This window comes from Lissotriton vulgaris, chromosome 12 (genome assembly GCF_964263255.1).
Source record: "Lissotriton vulgaris chromosome 12, aLisVul1.2, whole genome shotgun sequence".
NCBI lineage: Eukaryota > Metazoa > Chordata > Amphibia > Caudata > Salamandridae > Lissotriton > Lissotriton vulgaris.
The window spans coordinates 774590776-774613358 of NC_141700.1; the positions used below are offsets into that span (position 1 = coordinate 774590776).

A 22583-nucleotide genomic window follows, 5' to 3' on the forward strand; every position below is an offset into this window, starting at 1 on the left:
ACAGGCGTATGGCTTACAATTACAGTTAATCAGTACAAGACCCCACAGTTTCTTGGAGGAGTGAGTAGGTGATCCGAGGAAAAGGCGATAGTTGTAAATTAATCAGGCTCTCTGTGGTGGTTGAAGGCAGAGATTAGGGAAGGAATTTACCCAGCATCGCTTGCTGGAATGGTGGTAGATGCTTCTCATGTCTGCCTAAGGGTTTACAAGCTCTGAACTTTTCACTCAAGAAGCAGGGCCCAAAGGAGTTAATCCCAAACAGGGAGAGTGTGTCCTTTGCTGTTAGCTGCCTACCACCTCCTAAATCCCCTCTCTCCTCCCTCAAAAGTGAAAGAAAAACATCAGTTCATAGTACTGAAATTGCGCAAGGTTAACAGTCCAGTTTATCCAGTATTGGGGTATCTTTCATAGATTCACATGCCTGAATCATTCCCTGTCGTCGAGGCGGGAGTCCCACGGTAAAAATATATACAATAGCAGTGCCTATTGGGTGTCTCCAGTAGACGATTTAAGCACATTTAATGATGTGTTATGTCGTGGAGCGAGTAAATTCAGCATCAAAATGGCAGTTCCCCAGGTAGCAACCTCAGTCATCTTCGAAACCTTACATCACAAGACGACTGGCAGGCCTCTCCTACCGTTAGTGCCCGGATTGATTGAACCAGCAATGAGGACATTCCTAACTCCGGCCACGGTGGGTTCAGGTCCTTCGAGGATTGCGAAAAAATACAAGGCTCCAGATGAAGACCCAATGTTTTTGCGGTCTGACCCACCATCAGACTCCCTGATTGTAGCAGCAGTCAGAAAGGCGCATTCGGCAGCATCTACCTCTTCTGCTCCACCTGAAAAGGACAGTAAGAGTATGGATTCCTCGGGGCGAAGGATGTGCAATACCTCAGGATCGGTCATGCGAGTGGCCAGTGCGTCTGCTCTATTGGACCGCTATGACCGTCTGCTCTGGGACTCAGTGGCTCGTTTTGCAGATAAACTCCCTAAAGAGGATCAGAAAGACTTCCTGGAAATAGTGGAGGAAGGAGGTTTGGTGGCTAACCAGAGCATTAGCGCGGCGGCTGATGCTGCAGACTTGTCGGCTCATGGCTATGCACACGGTGTTTGCGCAAGACGTACAGCCTGGCTTCGCCTTACGGGGCTAAAGCCGGAGGCACAGAGGAAAATGGTCAATTTACCTTTTAATGGATCAACTCTGTTTGGATCTCATGCAGACGACGAGATGTCTAAGATGAAGGTGGAGTTGGACACTCTTAAGGCCGTAGGCCTTGAGAAGAAAAAAGAATTTAAACGTCGGGTACTTTTCGTCCCTATGACAAGAGATCTTTTCAACAAAGGAGTCAACAAACGAATTGGTCTTCGCAAAATCAAGGCCAGAATCAACAAAGATCGCAATTCCAGCAGAGGCGGCCTGGACGGGGCAGAGGCAATGGAAATAGGCAGCAGTCATCAGCTGCCAAGCAGCCTCAGAAACAATGAATGGATGCTTCCTCTACAACCGTGTCTCACTCCGGTTGGAGGAAGTATTGTGCGTTATCTGGACGAGTGGAAACAGATCACGAAGGACAGATGGGTGCTGGATGTCATTCAGAACGGGTACCTTTTGAGGTTCAAGAAGGCACCCCCTGTCATGCGCCCTCTAAAGATGGTACAGTGGAATATAAAGCGCTTGCAACAGGAAGCGAACGTCCTCCTGAAGAAGGCCATAGAACCAGTCCCTTTCCAGCAGAGAGGTCAAGGCCTGTACTCTCGATTCTTTCTTGTGCAGAAAAAAGGTCCAGTCACAGAGTTCAGACCCATTCTGGATTTGAGGCGACTGAACAAATTCATTCGGAAGGAGAGATTCCGAATGCTGGCTCTTCACCAGATCTTCCCTCAATTACACCAAGGGGATTGGATGTGCTCCATCGATCTAAAGGACGCTTATTTTCATATTCCGGTATCCAGAAAACATCGCAAATTTCTCAGGTTTCAAGTGGCGGCTCGTCATTATCAGTACGCAGTGCTTCCTTTTGGCCTGAGATCAGCTCCCAGGACATTTTCAAAATGTATGGCTGTAGTGGCGGCTTGTCTTCGAAAGAGTCGGATTTTCATATATCCGTACTTAGACGACTGGCTTCTGAAGAGTTCATCCCCATCGCTTCTAGAGGAACATCTGTTGATTTGTCTTCAGCTCATGTACAAGTTGGGTCTGCAAGTCAACTACAAGAAGTCGATAATGAATCCCACCCAGAAGATCCACTACCTGGGTGCTCAGCTGGAGACAGAAGTAGAAAACGTGTGTCCTTCGGAGGAGAGGTGGTCATCCATCAGAGCGAAGTGTCTGCTTCTCCTTCACACTGCACGTCCGACAGTTCGGCAAGTGTCCTCTCTCCTGGGCTCAATGGCGTCGTGCATTTTCATCGTGCCAAACGCACGTTTGCAGATGCGTCCTCTACAACAGTGTCTGGAAGATCAATGGCAACAGAGGACGGGATGCTGGGAGGACCGGATTTATCTCCAACAGTCTGCAAAAGATTCCATCCGGTGGTGGATGAAGAAGGTGCACGTGATGAAGGGAGTCCCTTTTCATCAGGACCCACCAACGCAGACTCTGATAACAGATGCCTCTCTTCAAGGCTGGGGGGCGCATATGGGCCCTCTGCAGGTACAAGGGCAATGGTCAGACTTCGAGAAAGGAGATCACATCAATCTTCTCGAGCTCAGAGCGGTCCATCTTGCTCTCAAGTCCCTGGCGCCATCGCTACAGACTCGGTCCCTCCTGGTACAAACAGACAATACAACTACAATGTATTACTTAAACAAGCAGGGGGGTACCAGATCCAGGACTCTTTCCATAGAAGCCCAGACCATCTGGCATTGGTTACTGGCGCGAGACCTGTCCATAACAGCAATTCACCTGCCGGGGAGTCTCAACACACAGGCGGACGACCTCAGCAGAGACTTCGTCGAAGCGCACGACTGGGTTCTCAACGAAGACGTCGCGCACAGCATTTTCCAGGATTGGGGAACACCAGACATAGATCTGTTCGCAGACGCGGCAAACGCAAAATGCCCCGTCTTCGCGTCCAGGTTCTACCAGAAAGGGTCTCAAGGGAATGCCCTTTTGATAGATTGGTGTCAAAATTTGCTGTACGCCTTCCCACCGACACCGTTGATACCAGCAGTGATCAATCGGCTGTACAAGACTCACTCCAGAATGATACTGATTTGCCCAGAGTGGCCACGCCAGTGGTGGTTCCCAGATCTCCTCCAGTTGTCAATAACACCGCACAGGAGATTGCCGTGTCGCCCGGATCTTCTGTCCAAGCAGAAGGGGCAAGTGTTTCATCCCAATCTGCCCTCCCTGCGCTTGGCAGCATGGCTCCTGAAGTCATCCAGTACGGGCACTTACAGCTGAATCCGGAGTGTATGAACATCCTTAAGGAAGCAAAGCGGCCTTCTACGAGACAATCCTACGGATTTAAGTGGAAACGCTTTTACCTTTGGTGTCAGAGTAAGGGTCTGGACCCTATTCAGGGTCAAGAAAAGGTGGTCTTGCCTTATCTTCTTTACCTTGCTGAATCTGGCTTGCAGTTCAATTCCATCAAAGTCCATCTTGCTGCAATAACTGCTTATAGAAAATCGCCAACACAGATATCTTTCTTTCGAATGCCTGTGGTGAAGGATTTTCTGGAGGGGTTAAGAAAGGTTTATCCTCCAATCAGGTCTCCGTCTCCACCTTGGGAGCTTAATGTGGTATTGACTAAATTTATGGGTCCCCCATTTGAGCCGATACATAGAGCGTCTTTGCAACACCTGACGTGGAAAGTAGCGTTCCTGGTGGCCATCACTTCTGCTCGTAGGGTGAGCGAAATCCAGGCTTTGTGTTGCAATGAACCATACACAGTTTTTCATGGAAACAGAGTGGTGCTCAGGACTCATCCTGCTTTCCTACCTAAGGTGGTGTCGGATTTTCATATTAACCAATCCATAACATTGCCTACTTTCTTTCCGAACCCTTCAAGTCCGGCAGAACGGACTTTACATTCATTAGATCTAAAAAGGGTTTTGAAATTTTACTTAGATAAAACTAAGTCTTTGAGACAGACGGACCGTCTGTTTGTGAACTATGGTCCTACAAATACTGGTTTGGCAGCATCCAAGAGATCCATTTCTAGGTGGATAGTGTCATGTATCTTACTGGCTTATCAGCTAGCCCACAAGTCTTTACCAGGTAGACCTAGGGCTCATTCTACGAGGGGAAAAGCTTCTACCACAGCTCTCCTTAGGAATGTGGCTATGTCAGAGATATGTAAAGCAGCTACTTGGCGTTCAGTTCGTACGTTTACACGCCATTACTGTTTGGATTCTGATGCTCAGACTGATGCACAAGTGGGACAAGCATCACTCAGAAATTTGTTTGCTAATACTAGTTAAACACTGTGATTTTAAAGTATGACTATGCTTTAATCTGTTCGCCCGCTTCTGTGGGTATGAGCTTGCTACTCTATTCAGTGCTTATGACTATTAATGAGTATCCCCTGGAAGAGAAGGATTAGTTACTTACCTGTAATCCTAGTTCTCTTCCAGGGCTATACTCATTAAAGTCATAAGCACCCTCCCGCGAGCAGTAGCATTAAGGTTTAAAATTTTCAATATGTTTAAGTGCAGATTCCTGCTAAAGTTTACTGTACCGTACAAAAGAACTGACCTAACTGTCACCTGTGGGGCATGATGGGAACAGAGTTCTCCTGGAGGCCTTAAAGGCAAAGTGTGCAGATTCTCTGGGGCCTTAAAGGCAGGGTGCCAGTCTGATTTTCTGTACACTGACATTTTTTCATATGCAGCCCTTTTAGGCTAATAACTGTTTACTACAGGTTCTTTGATGAAAATAAAAGGTTTTTCATGGCTATGAAATGCATTTTAGGCTCATGCCTGTTTATTGCATTTATATACAGCATATTTTCATGCTTCAGAACGTGTAAGGTTTTGGTTTGATTAGCCTATGTGTTAAGGTTAGGCTGCATATTATGTTATTATACATGTATATGTGTATAATTACTTAGTACTTTGTACTTTTGGTTATATTTACACATATATATGTATATTGTTTATGTGTTCCGGGTCCCCGCTCATGGGCGGAGATAATTCAGTGCTTATGACTTTAATGAGTATACCCCTGGAAGAGAACTAGGATTACAGGTAAGTAACTAATCCTTCTCTGGTGTCTCCTCATACTACTACTTTGACTTCTACCTCTTCAACTTCTTCTGCAAAGGTCACCACTTCAGCTATTACTTCTCCTTTGGTGTCTGCTAAAATTTCGTCGTCTATAAGGTCTTCATCGACGAAAAGCCAAATGCCGTTGAATTCATCGTCGACTATCCCGTCGACGACGATCCCATCACCATGTCCAAGAAGACCCCTTTGACGAACCCAACAGGCCCGTCTAATCCTGTTCCGTCGACGAAGACACCATCGATGGACTCGTCGGCGACTGTTCCGTTGACGAAGGATTCGTCGACGAAGACACCATCGACGGCCTCGTCGACGAAGGATTCATCGACGAAGACACCATTGACGGCCTCGTCGATGAATCCCTCGACGACGAGGCCGTCAATGGTGTCTTCGTCGACAACATCATTGTCGACAGTACCGTCGACGACAGCTCCGTCGACGGTTAAGCCATCAGCTAAACTGTTGCTCAACACACCTCCAACGAGAGTGCAGTATACCCGGTTTCAAATGAAAACTTATCGAATACAGGACTACTCACATTTCTCCACTTTTACCATCTCACATTTTGGAGACCTAAGTGGAGGATGATGAAGAGGATGAAGGCCCTTTTGGGGTTGCCTGTCACCCTTCACAATTGAATATTAAGTATCAACAGGAGGAGGAGGACGGTGAGCAAGAGCATTACGACAATGAGGACTTCTCAACGCCATATCATTCGCACCATACAAGACCTCCACGTTCAGAGGACTCAAGTAATCTGCCACCTACTTTAATATAAGACTTACAAGCCATGTTGGCAGATTAATGCCAGAGATTTCCTCCAACTCAAGTTGCACCAATTGTGCCGCCTGTGCCAGTTGAGATGCCAAGGCCTCCTTCGCCGCAAGCTCCTTTGTCGCCAAGGCAGGATGCAAACCCTACAGCCCAAGGAGACGCGGATGCCTCTTCTTCTGAAGAGGGTGATGACAGGGAAGAGGGCGAGTTGCCAGATGTTACGCCTACGGATCCGTGGAATGATTGTCATTCGCATGCCTACACCGCGCCCGTCAGATTCTTCGCCTGAGGATATTGGCTGATTTCATAACATTATGCAACGTTTGAATTGCCTATTACAGTGGAGCAGTCTGACTGCTTTTTACATGACTTTAAGGAGGGATATCGAAAGATTACCAGGGCTATCCCAATTATTGACTACATATGGAAGGAGGGCCTCAACATCATGAAAACACCTGTTTCCATTCCGGCAGTTCCTCCAAGAATTGAGAATAAGTATCGCGCTCCAGCTGATACTCCAGCTTGTTTAACAGGACACCCTCGGCCAGACTCGTTCATATCTCAAGCGGCGCAACAGAGGTCTAAGAACCCTTCAGCTCCGATTTCAACGCCACCTGACAAGGCAGGAGACTGGATGCAATAGGGAAAAGGTTTTCTGCAAACGCAGCAGCCTCCATTAAGGCAGCTAATTCGTTAGCAATTATGGCCCGTTATAACAGACAAATGTGGTCAGATCTGTCAGAATTCCTCGATCTCATCCCGGAGGATCACCAACAGGAGGTGCGCAAAGTCGTACTTGAGGGAGAAAGGGCGGCATCGGAGATCATTGATTGCACCCTTGGTATATCTAACACCAATTTTAGGCAATTGGCGGGAGCAGCAGTCCTCAGGCGTCAGGGTTGGCTCAAAGCTACCTCCTTCAGACCTGAGGTCCAAACAAAGATTTTGGACATGGCGTACGATGGGGATTCGCTCTTTGGCAAACACATCAATGATGCTTTGCTGGCTATCAAAACAGGTACGGACACTGCCAAATCACTAGGCTCCCTACAATACAGGTGAGAATCCTTTAGAGGAGCAAGGGGCCGTGGTTACTCCTCCAGGGGAAACTATTCCAAAAGCAAAATCGACAGTACCAGTAGCAGTACAAGCAACTGTACTATCAATCATCCTACAGACAGCCTCCTGCCTCTGGTAGTTTCTCTCGTCAGGGAGGGAAACGGCGCTCAAACAATCAAGGGCGTGATTCCAACAAGCGCCAATGAGCTTTGCCGGACGTCAATCATTCATCCTCCCCTGCCCGTGGGCGTCAAGATTGCCGCCTTTTACCAACAGTGGCGGAGCATAACTTCGGATCAGTGGGTCCTGGATCTTGTCAGGAATGGACACACTCTGAAGTTTTTGCAGAAACTACCAACAGTGCCGCCCAGGGGTCCCCCTCCCCCTCGTCTTCACTTGCTGTTCAAAAAGGCCTTAAAGATGCTACACAAGAATGCGATAGAACGAGTTCCCTCCACTCAGAAAGGGAAAGGATTTTATTCTCGCTTCTTCCTCGTAGAGAAAAATTCACGAGAGTGGCGGACGATTTTGGATCTGCGCAAGCTCAACAAATATCTGAAAAAACAGAGTTTTCGCATGGTAAGACTAACAGATATTCTGAATTGTCTCAACAAAGGGGACTTTATGGCTTCTCTGGACCTGGAAGACGCCTACTTTCACATCCCTATCCATCCAAAACACCGCAAATACCTGAGGTTTGCAGTGGCTGGCGTCCACTTTTAATTCAAAGTGCTCCCATTCGGCCTGAAATCAGCACCGAGGATATTTACCAAGTGCTTAGCCCCGGTAGCGGCCATGCTGAGGTCACAGGGAATACAAGTTTTCCCGTACCTCGACGACTGGCTCCTAAAAGGACCCTCGAAAATCTCCACAAAGGAAGCGGTCAAGGGTTCCCTCTCTCTGTTCTCCAATCTGGGACTGACCCTCAATGCAAACAAATCTCAGCTCCAACCCGGGCAGGAATTAACCTTTCTGGGAGCGGTTTTGGACACATGCCAGTGCAAGGCGTTCTTGACTCAAGAGCGGCAAACCAAACTGTTAAACCTAGCAAAATAAATATTTGCAAGAGGTCTCTTTCGGTCCGAACATTTGCTTCCCTGCTAGGGATGTGCTCATCTGCAATCAGTCTCATCCCCATGGCGAGACTCAGAATGAGGCCACTGCAGGAAGAATTACATCGGCAGTGGAAGCAAGCGGACGGGTCGTTCGACGACCGCATAAAAGTAACTTCCAAGATGAAGCAAGCCATTCTTTGGTGGTCGAAGACACACAATTTGTCACCAGGCCTCACATTTCTCCACGACATACCAGAGTTCACCCTGACAACAGATGCTTCCATGGAAGGTTGGGGAGGTCACCTCCAGGACCTTCAGATTCAAGGGCGGTGGTCTCATCAGTATCAACAGAAACATATCAACAGCCAGGAGCTGAGAGCCATCTTTCTGTCCCTGCAAGCCTTCCTTCCACAGATTGCGAATTCATCAGTCCTGGTGTGCACGGACAATACCACCAGCATGTATTATATAAAGAAACAAGGGGGAACAAAATCTCTCTCCCTCTCGCTGGAAGCTCAAGAAATGTGGGAGTGGGTCATACACCACGGCATATCCCTCAGAGCAGAACATGTGCAAGGTGTCCAGAACTCTCTAGCCGACAACCTCAGCAGGACTTTCACAGGCTGTCACGAATGGGAACTCGAGCAACATCAAGTGGAGAGGATCTTTCAAGCATGGGGAACACCAACACTGGATCTGTTTGCCACGCAGCAGAACAGCAAATGCCTGTTTTACGCCAGCAGGTTTCCTCAACAGGGATCGAGGGGAAATGCCCTTTTGATGAGATGGTCCGGAATATTTGCATACGATTATCCTCCGATCCCGCTCATTCAGAGGATACTGCAAAAGATGAAGAGGGAACATTGCACTCTCATCCTCATTGCTCCCCGTTGGCCAAGACAGTATTGGTTTCAAGAACTCCTTCAGCTCTCTCAGCAGCCTCCACTTCGTCTCATTTTCAAGAAAAAACTGGGGTTAACCCTGTGCCCCTCAGAACCTGGGTAAATTATGATTAAAAGGAAAATTAGTTCTGTCGGGTAGTGAAACAACTAATTTGTAAATTCTATCTGCATGTAATATTACCTCCTCCCTCTGACAGGAATTCACAACAGGTTCTTACAATAAATGAAAAGAAAAGCCTGTATAGAACTATTTATATCTTTATATTTTTCAAGATGCGTTCCAAGTGATTCATAAATGACTGTCAATATCATAGTAAAAAAGTGCAACATGTGACAATAGTGAATAGTGCTCATGTGACACATACAATATGTACAATAATGATTTCCAATATAGACAATTTATACACATATATACAAATTTGACTTGCAAAAGAGAAATTGACTATTTCCTTCACGTCTTCGGATTTAAGGACTTCGTTTCAATCCAGTCCAGGTGACTCATCTGCACTTGAACTCCAGGACTGTCGTGCTTGGTACATCTGTCTTGAGAAAGACCCGCTGCGACCTCATTCACCTTGGCACGCAAAGGGTCGAAACGTCGACATTTTTTCAATTGGCCCCAATACTTCAGAAACCCAATAGAATTGACAAGCAACACATGGGATTCTGTAAATCTGTATTAATGGACGGCCTCTTTTGAAAGTCAAATTTGTATATATGTGTATATATTGAAAATCATTGTACATATTGTATGTGTCACAATAGCAACAATGTCACAAATCCAAAGAAACATAAAGGAAATCTCCCAATCCAATGCACATGTTTATTTATTTATTTATTTTTGACACTTGTACAGCGCTCTGTTACCCGTAGGTGTCCTGGCGCTATTGTGACTGTTGAATTCACAGTGCAACAATTGTAGTCAAATCACAGTAAATGCAACACTGTTGCTGACCCTATTTCTCTCCTGTGTGCAATAGTCTTTTTGCAGCAGTTCCTATTGGTGTGTGGCAGGCCTGTTGCTCTTGCCACTACGGCGCCTCTCAACAGTGGGAGGTGGGGTGCTGGAGCTCCGCACTGACTGTGAGGACTCCTCACTGGGGGTCAGCACCCCTGGACCAGCAGTACGCAGTGCGCACAGTTCATCCAGGGTAGCAGTTGACTGCACTACCACAGTGGCAATATCATGGATTCCGTGAGAGAACTCACGCTGGGTCTCTATGGCACGCCTTGCCAGCATATTGGTGGAGGAGGCCAGCCAGTTAATAGCGCAAGTGTAGTGGTCCATGCGGGCCATTTCTTTGCGCCTGGCTGCTCGTTCTGCTCTCAACTCGGCAGTCAGCTCCTGCACAGCCCCCCTGATTTCTTGGCGAATTCCCCTGTTCCCTGCCCCAATCTCTCGCTGAATTGCCTTCATATGTTTTGCTTGCAGGCGGTGTACCTGGAGCATGTGCATTTCGAGGCCAGCAAACACAGAATCATCCTGATGCTCACTGGAGCTGATGCCCCTGCGGGGTCTACGCCTGCCTCTGGTCTGTGGTCTTGACTCATGCTGCTGGGTAACTGGTGCTTCAGACTGCACTATCACATTGTCCTCATCCTCATCTTCCATGATCCTCAATGGCCTGACGATCCTCCTTCTGTGTCCCTGTGGTTGGCTGAAAGGACTAACCTCCCCATCTGTATCCTGGCTCTGGCTAGCTTCTCCAGAGGCTTGGGGTCCTGTGTCACTTGCACTGGCTGTTGCCTTTCCACTTGCAGGTGCTGTGGATAGAACAGCACACATTCATATATTGTTCCTGTCATGTGATGTTCAAATAAATTCTTTCACAGTGTTCCCTGACTTTACTTGTGTCATTCACCTTTCCTGACCTGCACATGTAAAATGTGCTAAACTTGGATGCTACATCATACATTACTGACTATTGTGACTACATCTCCCATAATGCATTGCTGTGAGTGCCTGTGTACTTGCTCTGGGCTGACATGTGGTTCCCCTTATCCCTAGGTCGCTGCAGGGGGTTGCTGGGGGTGGTTTAGGGTGGGAAGGCATGCTCCTTACCTGGTCTTGCAGCTGGTTGGGCTGAGCTGTCTAGCAGGGACACGCCCGCAACACTCTGTGGAGGCAGTGTTCCCTCTACCAGTTCCTCCAGTGGCGTAGAGTCTGTGACATTGGAGGTTCCCCCACCGGTGAGCTGGCACTGCTCCAGCCTGGCAGCCAACTTCTCCTTGGAGCGCTGGCGCAGGTCTTACCAGCGCTTGCGCAACACTTCTATTGTCCTGTGTGTTACTCCAAGGGCATTTACTTTGGCTTGGATGCCTTCCCAAATCCTTCTCTTCCTGGCTTCAGGCACCTTGTGTGAACTCCTCCCAAATAATGCCTCATGGTTTGGCACTATTTCTGTGATGAGGGTTTCTAGTTCTGCCTCAGAGAACTTGAGCTTTCTCTTCCTGGCGGCTTCCCCCTCTTGCTGCTCCTGCTGGGTTGCTGGAAAATCCTTATTTCCACCTTCTGCCATGGCTCCTGAGTAGCAAACACTCACACACTCTCTCAGCATCAATCCTGAAGCACCATGGGAAATCACTCACTTCCTGGATGGTGATGTCATCATAAAGCATCAGGATTGCGATTGGATGTTTCCAGAAAATCGCAAAGTAGCGATTTTTCCCGTTGGAGCATCGCTATTTTACGATTTTCGGGCTGCGATCTCGCAATTTAGCGATTTTCTGACTGTGATCTCGCAAATTAGCGATTTTTTAAGATTAAGGAATCGCTATTGGCCATCGCGCAATTATTTAGCGATTATGGCCGAATCGCTAAATATTTGCGATTGTGTTGATACATGCCGATTTGCGATTCTGAATTTGCGATTCGGTAAAATTCGCAATTTCAGAATCGCAAATCGTTTTCTTGATACATATGGCCCTAAATCTCTTCTGACGATGTCCCAGGGACAAGTGCTACATCAATATCCCAAATGGCTTCGATTAGCGTCTGAACACCTTGAGTATGACCATCTGAACCTCCCAGCTAAATGCAAAGAGATTCTTTCCAATCCCCAGGCACGGAGCACTAACAAAACATATAGAATTAAGTGTAAGCGATTTTGCCTTTGGTGTCAAGAATCGAAAGTACATCCTTTCTCTTCCTCACCTCATGAAATCCTTCCTTACATCCTTCTTTTGGAAAAATCTAGATTGGCCTACGCCTCCATTAAGGTCTGTCTAGCTGCAATATCTCTTTTTAGAAGGACCTCTTCAGGGTCCTCTTTATGGTCAGCCAGGATCATTAAGCAATTCATGAAAGGACTGTTTAGAGTCTTTCCACCAGTCAGACCTCCTCCACCACTCAGGCATCTTAACATAGTCCTTTTTCAACTCATGAGGCATCATTTTGAGCCAACCCATAAAGCTGATCTCAAGTTCGTTTAATGGTAGGTTGCCCTTCTTCTAGCATTGACATCTGCTGGAAGAGTCAGTGAAATTCGGGCTCATTCTATTCATAACAATTTTTTCAAATTAGGGATGACAGAGTAGTCATGTGTACCAACCATTAGATTCATTCCTAAAGTTTCTTTGGACTTTCACTTGAATGAGCCTCTTATACTCAGAAGATTCTTTCTACAACCTACGATGCCAGCAGAAAGAGTTCATTAGCTGGATATACAACCCTGTCTAAAATTCTGTCTTCAAAGAACTAAAGCCTTACAGAAATAACCTCGGGTCTTTGTGACCTACAGTGTCCCTCGGAAAGGCTAGCCCCTATCCAAACAGAGTATTGTACATTGGATATAAAGTGCTATTCAGTACTGCCATCAATCTGCAGGAAAACCTCCCAGGGTGCCAGTGTCGGCCCATTCTGCGAGAGTGGTCTCAGCCTCAACTGCTCTATTTGCTGTAGTACCTTCTAAGGACATCTGCTGAGCTTTTACCTGGAAGATTACCCGCACCTTTACCAAGCACTACAGCTTGGACTCCACGGTTTCCAGCGAGACAGCAGTAGGCGAGGCGGTGCTGGGAAACCTTTTTCATTGACGATGAGCTATCTCCTTCACCCCTCCTTCCTTTCTTCTATGAAACGACGCACATTTTTTCCTCACTAATGTACTTTTTTCCTCCTGTTCCTTCTTATTTGCTATACTTTTGAATTATAACTTATATCTCTTCCTTTTATTGCCAATTTTAAAGATCATATTTTAAAGCATGCCTTGTTTTAATATTTGGAAAATTGATTCTTTCAGCTAGTCTATTGACCAAAAAAGTGCCAGTAACTGCTGGCTCGTGGATTTAAGCATGTGACTCTATGAACGTTCCAATACTTGTGTAAGAAAATAAGTTATCTGTGACTGAAGTTCTCCATTATTGGAATCTTTCATAGATTCCCATAGATTCCCATGCCACCCACTGTCCTCACCCTAGTGGCTCACATTTTGGACTTTGCAGGTGTAGGTCTTGCACTAGTGCTATGAACATCTGAAGGTCTGAGGTTTCTCTCAGGAGTCTTCTGGACGGCAGTTCTGATTGGCTGAAAACTAAGGTCTCTTTTTTTCAAAGCAACTCAAATATGTTGCAAAATTGAAATGGGTCTAGCTAGGCCTTTTTTCTAGTTTATGTCAACTTTGCAGTGCTATTTTGATATACCGAGGATTCCATCTCGATGACTGGGAATGATTTAAGCATGTGAATGTATGAAAGATTCCAGTACTGGAGAAATACAGTTACAGGTAAGTAACTTATTTTCTTACCTCGAGGCATTAAAGTTGCCTTTGGACTATCCTTTTTGCATTAAGAATGTAAAGGTTCAATTGACTCTGTGTAAAACGAGAAAAAAATCAAATATAATTTGTCAAATCAGTCTTTAGATAGGCTGCAACTTTATCCTTGTTTAAAAATACTTAATTTATCAATAAGACTTGTAATGCAAAATCTCACATGCAAGTGGAAATTTGTCTTCAACGAAGATTCCCACGTGGAAAATTAGTGTTCCTTTTTCTCATGTTGTGTCGAAGTATCTCACGGTAGCAGTGTTTTTGGCTATCACTTAATTGAGTTTTGTAAAAAACAAAGGAAAGTAAGTGTAGATACTATTTGAATGCTTTTGTGTTAAAATTATCTTCAAAGGTGAAAATATGTATATTTAAGTGTGTCCAGGAATCGTGCATGTGCATGGAAACATCCTACCCTTAATGAAATCAGAAATTATATCCATAATTCAGAACTCGAATTACAATTTCCCTTTCAGTGCTGTGCCAACTACTAGTCCGAGGACGTTTTTTTTAAATAACTGACTTAACAGTACATGGGATTTTTAGCTAATGTAGGTAAACACTTGTTGCTATCTAGTAGACGTGAAGCTCCTTCTGATTGACCTACAGCTTCTGATTATCATTCATTTTACTTTTGCAGGCGATGATGACGAGTTTGTGAACCCTGATGCAGTTGTGAACTATGTAAAGGAGACTCCTGAGGCCGCCCATACCATTCACGGCAGCATGCAGACTGAGTCAGTGGTGATGCATACCGGAAAGTATGGAGTCAGCGAGTCCCTCTTCCCTTACTGCTTATACCCAATCTTCCCCTCGGGAGGTGGGTTCATCTTTCCAGGCGCTTTCATCCCTACCCTTTACCAGGTGTCTACATGGCTCCCCGTTTTTCCATTGGATGACGTGTACTTTGGCTTTTTGTCCTTGGCTGCAAACCTATCCCTTCGCCATGATGAACGTTTCTACACAGTAGGAACAGAGGATAACCTATGCAGTTACAAATGGGCACTGGTCATCCATGGTGTGCCTCTAGATAAAGTAGCGCAGATCTGGCAGAGTGTGCAGCACAATTGGTGGTGCCACAGAGAAAGCTTCTTCCTGACTGTTGTCGTCCTGGCGCTTATGGTGGCGACTGCGTCCTTACTTCTAATAAGTGCATTCTTAGCTATAATGTGCATCTATGTATTCCCATCCCTCTACTTTCAGAAGATGACTTCTAATTCAACAGAACTGCCACCTGAATCTGAGGCTGCAGAGAATATTCAAACAGATTTCATAGATTAAATCAATGTGAGCTTGTTTCTTTTAGGTTTCTGTGGGCAGATAATGTAATTTGGCGTTTTTCTTTACCTGGTGAGGCGGACCTTTTACCATCTACCTGCAGAATACCAACTAACCTGTATGGAAACCTTTTTTTAATGCTGGAATCACAAAGCTGCAATACCACTGCACTCCCTTCAAGCAGTTTGTTCTCTCGTGGATGCATGGAAAGGTAACCACGGCATTTTTTTAGGAGGAGGAGAGGGGTTAGAACCACAGACTTAGCCTTCTTGGGCCAAGTTTTGAACCAAACTTTTAATAGCTTCCATGTACTGGGTACTGGGCGCTTGCGTGTTTGTAACTGTGCTTTATGATCAGTATTATTTACCGAGGGTGGGGGTGAGTTGGTTCAGGTTGAGTTTTATTAGAACTTTGGAAGCGTTCAGGTCTCTAGCTGTAAAAGAGCTGAATGATGGGATACAGCTAGGGAAACTGTAATGTGTGCTGTATTTTGACTTGGAGATATGTTATCTAGAGGATGTTCAAATAAAACAAATTATGGTCAGACTTCAATGTGCTGATGCTTTTTCTGCAAGCTTGGAAATAAACAATACAGGGCACTGCGAGAGGAAGAGAGGATTGCTGAGCGACATTGTACATATAGTCTGCATGTGTTCATCCCTGTTTGTACATGCAGTATCATATTAGTATAAGACTTATGGGCTTTGCTGGTACAAGGCAATTCATTAGGTAACTAGCTCTATGAATAGCTGTGTTTTTCATGACAATACAAGGCCTTCAAGACTATCTGTATAATCCACAGGACCACATTTGGCAAGGGTCCAATGTCCATTTAGGTAATACTGCAAACAACAATTGCAGAAGAGAATTCTCCTTTCTGTAGTAGGGGATCTCTGTGTATAGTCATAATCTAGTGAATAGTCCCGCCCATGTGAGTGGACCCCGGAGCAATCAAAAATAATCTCTTAAAGTGTCGAAAAAATGCAGAACTGCACAGACACTTGAGAGAATTTAAAGACATATAATGCAGCTTATAACAGGCTACACTGTTCAGTACTTCAGCTAGAAATTCCACCAAAAATCCACAAAACAGCAAAGCCTGTCTAGATTTCCCTTGCCTTCAGCAAAACCCCCTCTGGATGATAGAGAGGAAGACATGGACAGGCAAGCCCCATAGGCTGCCATTATGTGGCTCAGAATAGGATACTGTGCCTTTAAGAGAACTTTCCAGAACTTCACAGTATCCCAAATGCCCTGCAGGTCCCTCTTACTTTCAGTTCTTTTTTCCGGCTCCTGCTAGCAGGACCCTGGAGCATTGAGCTCTCCCTTTTTGGGACTTATTTGGTGTTTTTTCACTGATTTTCGAAGTTAAAGTACTTTATTGTGCTGTGGGGCCTTTCTTCTTGGTTTTCTCACTCTGTTTTTGTTGAAGATGCCTGCCTTATTCGACAAATGCCCGGAGTGCTCCAGGAAAAAGGCCAGGTCGGACCACCATGAGGTGTGTATCCTCTGCCTTCCAGCTTCTCATGTTCCAGAGGAGTGTGCTATCTGCCAAGGCTTCTCTGGAAGGACCCTGAGGGAAAGGAAGAAGATCAGACTTCAGGGTCTCGAGGAAAGAAGACTGAAGGCTCAAGGTGGGTATGGAGGGGCTTCTTCTGCCCATGCTGAGGCCCCTGGGGGGCTCCCCAGGGGCAGGAAGCCCAGCAAACGTCACCATTCTCCGCCGGGGTCCATTGCGCCCACTACGGCGTCGAGAGGAATGACTGCGGTCTGTTCCCCATCGTTGGAGAAGAAACGACGTCGAGGCTCGGTGTCGAGGGATGTTACCAGACCTTCGAAGTCTCCGGTGTCTGTGTCATCGTCGTCCTCGTCGGCGTCGACGAGCCCGGCGTCGGCGCTCGCCGTCGAGGCGATACCTCAGTTTGCCGTCGGCCAAGAGGAGGCGGGCGTCGTCGGTGAGTTCCTCGCCGTCAAGGTCGCCGTCGAAGCCCAGGTCGCCGTCGAGGCACAGGAGGTCGCCGTCGAGGCGCATGAGGTCGCCGTCAAGACGCCTGAGGTCGCCTTCGAGGCACCGAGGTTCGACGTCGAGGAACCGAGGTTCGACGTCGAGGCACCGAGGTTCGACGTCGAGGCGCAAAAGGTCTCCGTCGAGGCACGGGAGGTCGCCGTCAAGGCGCCGAAGGCGTTCGACGCCGAGGAAGAGACGCTCGACGTCCAGGGGCCGACGCTCGCCGTATGGTCGCCGTTCTTCGATGCCGAAAAGAGGTGGAGGTAGACCTGACGCCGTGGGAGGCTCGCCTACGTCCCAGGCTGGAAAAGAAGGGGGTTCGCCGCGCTCGGTGAATTCCGAGGTGTATACCCCGTCGGGGAAGATGACTCCCCCTCCTCCGTTACCGAGGGGTCCCCCTCCGAGGACACCTACGCCGCCTCCGTTGCCTCCACCGCAACCTGAATATGGGTTGCCTGAGGTGCCACCTCCGGTTCCTCCGAGGTCGACCTCGTTGCCTAAGCTTCCGACGCCTCCGAAGGGTACGCCTAGACCAAAGGCTCCGTCTAAACCCAAATCACCCGTTCCGGTGGACCCGGTTGATCGTCCTTGGCTGGGGAGGTCCCGTTCACACTCCGGAAGGAGAGGAAGATCAAGGAGTCGCCATAGATCCTCCACCAGATCAAGGCGTTGCCATAGGAGGAGGGGGTCCAGGTCACGCACGGACTCTTACAGGGCCCATACTTCCTACTCGCCGACCTTATCGGACTCTCCAGGGACCAGGATCTCTCCAGTGGACGACATTGCCACATTCCAGGAGGTTCTCCTGAGGGGGGCTGCGAAGTTAGGTATCACGGTGACGGCTCCAACACCTACGACGTCCGTGATATTCGAGACGTTTCACAAGAAGCACTTGTCTCGCCCTCTTCTGCCTCTGGTGCCTGGATTGAAGGAACCTGAGGAGGAGCTGTTCCTCACGCCAGCGGTGGTGAAGGCCCCTCCGTCCCGGCTTCTGAAGAAGTACAGGGCCCTGGATTCGGACCCTGCATTCCTGAGAATGGATCCGGTACCGGATTCGGTGATTGTGACGGCGGCCAGGAAATTACATTCTACCTACCCGTCATCCACTGTGCCGCCAGATAAGGAGAGTCGGTGGATCGACTCAGCAGGAAGGAAAGCGTGTGGGACCGCTTCCGCAGCCATGAAAGCTGCCAGCGATACAGCTCTGCTAGGCCGTTACGACCGGGCGCTGTGGGACTCCCTTCAACAGTTCGTGGAACTGCTACCGAGAGACAAGAGGGAGGACTTCCAGGAGATCCTCAAGGAAGGGATGCTGGTTTCAAACCAGGTGATCAGTGCAGCGGTGGACACCTCCCTGTTGGCCGCACATGGTTACTGCCATGGAATCAACCAGCGGCGGCATGCCTGGCTACGGCTCACGTCACTCAAGCCGGAGGCCCAGCAGCGGGTGGCCAATCTGCCCTTTTCCGGAGAGACCCTTTTCGGTAAACACGCAGATGATGAGATGGCCCGCATGAAGGCAGAGGCAGAGACCCTGACGGCTGTGGGCTTGGAGAAGCCCAAAGAGAAGAAATCCTTCAGGCCTTTCCAGAGGCGCTATGGCGCAAAGGGAAGAGGACGGGGGCAGTCTTCGGGACAGCAGCAGCAACAACAGCAGCAGTTCCGGAGACCCTTCCAGAAACGTCAGAAGGGTAGAGGGGGACAACAGTCCTCTACCGCGAACAAGGGCCCGGCCGGGTCTCGACCCTGAGCGGTTACTTCCCCGTCATCCGTTACCCGCTCCGGTGGGGGGAAGAGTTCTATTTTTTCTGGCAGAGTGGAGAAAAATTACTCAGGACAAGTGGGTGCTGAATATTGTTTGCAATGGATACAGTCTTCGGTTCATCAGCCCTCCTCCAGCGATCCCTCCGGTCAGCTCGTAGTATCAACTGCGCGAGCTCCAGGCGGAGGCCGATATCCTGTTAAGGAAAAGGGCAATAGAAGACGTACCTCTGTCTCAAAGAGGACGAGGTCTGTACTCCCGGTTCTTTCTGGTTCGCAAGAAGGACAAGAACGAGTTCAGGCCCATTCTGGACTTGCGGCAGGCAAACAAGTGGATTCGCAGAGAAAAGTTTCGCATGCTGTCGTTGCATCAGATTTATCCTCAGTTGCAACAGGGGGACTGGCTTTGTGCCATAGACCTACAGGATGCGTACTTCCACATGCCCATCGCGTACAATCACAGGAAGTTTCTGCGATTTCAAGTCGGCACCAACCATTACCAATACACAGTGCTACCTTTCGGGCTGAAATCTGCGCCCAGTACATTCTCGAAGTGCATGGCAGTGGTAGCGGCACACCTCAGGAAGAACAAGGTGTTTGTCTACCCGTACCTGGACGATTGGTTGATTAAGGCCTCCTCCTTCTCGGAAGCTCAAGCAGACTTCCAGAAGACGTGCGTTCTCTTGGACAAGTTGGGGTTGCACATCAACATGTCCAAGTCTGTCCCGATCCCGGTCCAGTGCATTCAATACTTGGGAGCCACCATCAATACGCTGTCAGCAAGCGTGTCTCCTTCGGAGGAGCGACGGCGATCGATCCTTTGAAAGGCTCAGGCTCTTATGACCGCTCCATCTACAACAGTGAGGACGGTGTCTTCTCTACTGGGGTCGATGGCCTCTTGTATCTTCCACTCAGAATGGTAGTGGTCCCTAAAGTGATGGGGAATGCACAGTGTTGTTTAAATGCCCCTCACACACCAACAGGCCCCTTGGTGTCATGCTTCATCATCGGGGCCTTCGCACCCCTCTACAGGATACGGCGTGCTACGACTCACGACTACGCAGGAGCACTAAGTAGTGAACTATGTGAGGGGGTGTGTTGCTAAAGAAGAAGTGAGTGAGGTGAGGTGAAAGTGAGTAATTAAAAAATACCTGGCACGTAGGTGAAAATTTTTTTTATTAAATCCTCGGCTGGTATTATTAAAAAGAGTGCAGAGTGGGGTTGTAAATATACGTGTTAGGGTATTACAACCACCTCAAAGTGTCAACATGTTTCGGAGCGCGAGGGCTCCTTCTTCAGGACAAGGATAAGCACATATCCTCACCTTACTCACATGTAGATGTAAAAGTGTTTAAAAAGAATTACAACAATGTGTAATGTACCTAACAATGTTTATATATAGGTGGGTTCAGTTGCGCCCAATTGGCGTTTGATGAAAACCTGTAAAAAGAAAGCACAATAAACACAATGGTCTATAGTTCACAAACTAAGGGAAAAGAACTGATTCTCTTAGTGCAAAGGGGTGAACCCAAATTAAGGGTCAAAGAACCCTGTAAAAATAAAAATAAAAATAAAATGGACAAACACAGCAACATAAAGACATACAATCACAGTGTGGAAATTCTCTCTACTCAGGTGGAAAGAGAGGGAAACAGGTTGAAAGGCCTACTTATAGTTCTCAAACTCATAACCTCATGAGCCTATGCGTGTTATTGGGGGATCCTTCCATACTGCTCAGTAAAGCAACTTAAAAAATATTAATTTGTGGGATTTAGTTTGTTGTAGGCACAAACTATCTAAAGCACCAAAGTTGTACTTGTTGTCATGACCCAACTCACGGTTACTGCAAAAGCTAGTCGCCTGCCTTCCCCTCAACGCTGCTCCGATGAAGTGCGCGTTGGTTGCGCCGGTATCCTTTTTATACTCTCCTAATTGGTAATTAGTCGGGGGAAATTGAATAATAAGACTCGGAAAATGCCCAAATACGGAGTCTTTTAGCATAGAGATCCGGAATTGCGCGCCCGGCTTGAGTCAAGAGTCAGTCGAGCCGCGCATGCGTGCATCGAACTGTGCCACTGTTATAAATGCGCATGCGCGAAGGCGAGTGAAGGCGCGCTTGCGCGAAACACTAGCACTGATGGGAAGCGCGATGTAAACGCGCATGTGCACAGCTAAAGCACTGATCGGAAGCGCTGTTTAAGAATCATTCCCAAGTTGGTGTCTATGATAGACGGGCAGTGTAACATGCTGGGAATGCATGTTGGTTTAAATTAATGTCAGGCGTATCTGGACCCTAGAGGTTAGAAATTGAACAGTAAGCCTATTAATAGTGTGATCATTTTTGACAAAAATGCGATGTTAATAGAGACAAATCATAGAGGTTAACTCGACCTTCAAGGAACATCAGTGATTGTTATGACGGCCCAATTGGCTAGGACCATCCAGTACCATGCAGTTGCCACACGGATGGTGCCGTGTGGCAACTGCAATAATTGCCACCTCACCAAAAAAAGCCAAACTCTTACTTTTTCCAATGGAACTAACTGGGAACAACGTACATTTACCAACTGCAACAGCAAGAATGTTGTATATTTGATCACATGTCCATGCGGAAAAGAATATGTGGGTATGACAACAAGACCAGTGAAAGTAAGACTTAATGAGCACAAAAGCAACATTAGGTGCAAGAAACTAACAACAAAAATGTCTGCCCACTTTATTGAACATCAACACTGCGTCAATGAGTTACAGTGGACAGTGATCGAACAGTTGCCTTCTGAGGCAGGTCTTCTGGAAAAAGAACAACGGTGGGTGTTGCGTTTAGGGACCGATACTGCCGGCCTCAATGACTCCATTCCTTGGAATCTGCTAAGATGAATTGCATCAGGCCACCTCTTATGAACACTGTACCTCTGCTATATATGGGATGGTCCTAGCCAATTGGGCCGTCATAACAATCACTGATGTTCCTTGAAGGTCGAGTTAACCTCTATGATGTGTCTCTATTAACATCGCATTTTTGCCAAAAATGATCACACTATTAATAGGCTTACTGTTCAATTTCTAACCTCTAGGGTCCAGATACGCCTGACATTAATTTAAACCAACATGCATTTCCAGCATGTTACACTGTCCGTCTATCATAGACACCAACTTGGGAATGATTCTTAAACAGCGCTTCCGATCAGTGCTTTAGCTGTGCACATGCGCGTTTACATCGCGCTTCCCATCAGTGCTAGTGTTTCGCGTAAGCGCGCCTTCACTCGCATGCGCATTTATAACAGTGGCACAGTTCGATGCACGCATGTGCGGCTCGTACTGACTCTTGACTCAAGCCGGGCGCGCAATTCCGGATCTCTATGCTAAAAGACTCCGTATTTGGGCATTTTCCGAGTCTTAATATTCAATTTCCCCCGACTAATTACCAATTAGGAGAGTATAAAAAGGATACCGGCGCAACCAACGCTCACTTCATCGGAGCAGCGTTGAGGGGAAGGCAGGCGACTAGCTTTCGCAGTAACCGTGAGTTGGATGATGACAACAAGTACAACTTTGGTGCTTTAGATAGTTTGTGCCTACAACAAACTAAATCCCACAAATTAATATTTTTTAGGAGCAGTATGGAATGATCCCCCAATAACACGCATAGGCTCATGAGGTTATGAGTTTGAGAACTATAAGTAAGCCTTTCAACCTGTTTCCCTCTCTTTCCACCTGAGTAGAGAGAATTTCCACACTGTGATTGTATGTC

General features: G+C 47.3%; 1 protein-coding gene across 3 annotated transcripts in view; it reads left to right on the forward strand.

Moving 5' to 3' along the window:
* The window catches only part of LOC147678668 (beta-1,3-galactosyltransferase 5-like), a 176773-nt gene extending 161164 nt beyond the window's left edge, over positions 1-15609 (forward strand). For all 3 annotated transcript variants that reach the window (XM_086946122.1, XM_086946121.1, XM_086946123.1), the window contains one exon: positions 14426-15609. In XM_086946122.1, the coding sequence (XP_086802248.1) occupies positions 14426-15066 (641 nt within the window). In that variant the 3' untranslated portion in view covers positions 15067-15609. The remainder of the gene's footprint in view (positions 1-14425) is intronic.
* The last annotated feature ends 6974 nt before the right edge of the window (positions 15610-22583 follow it).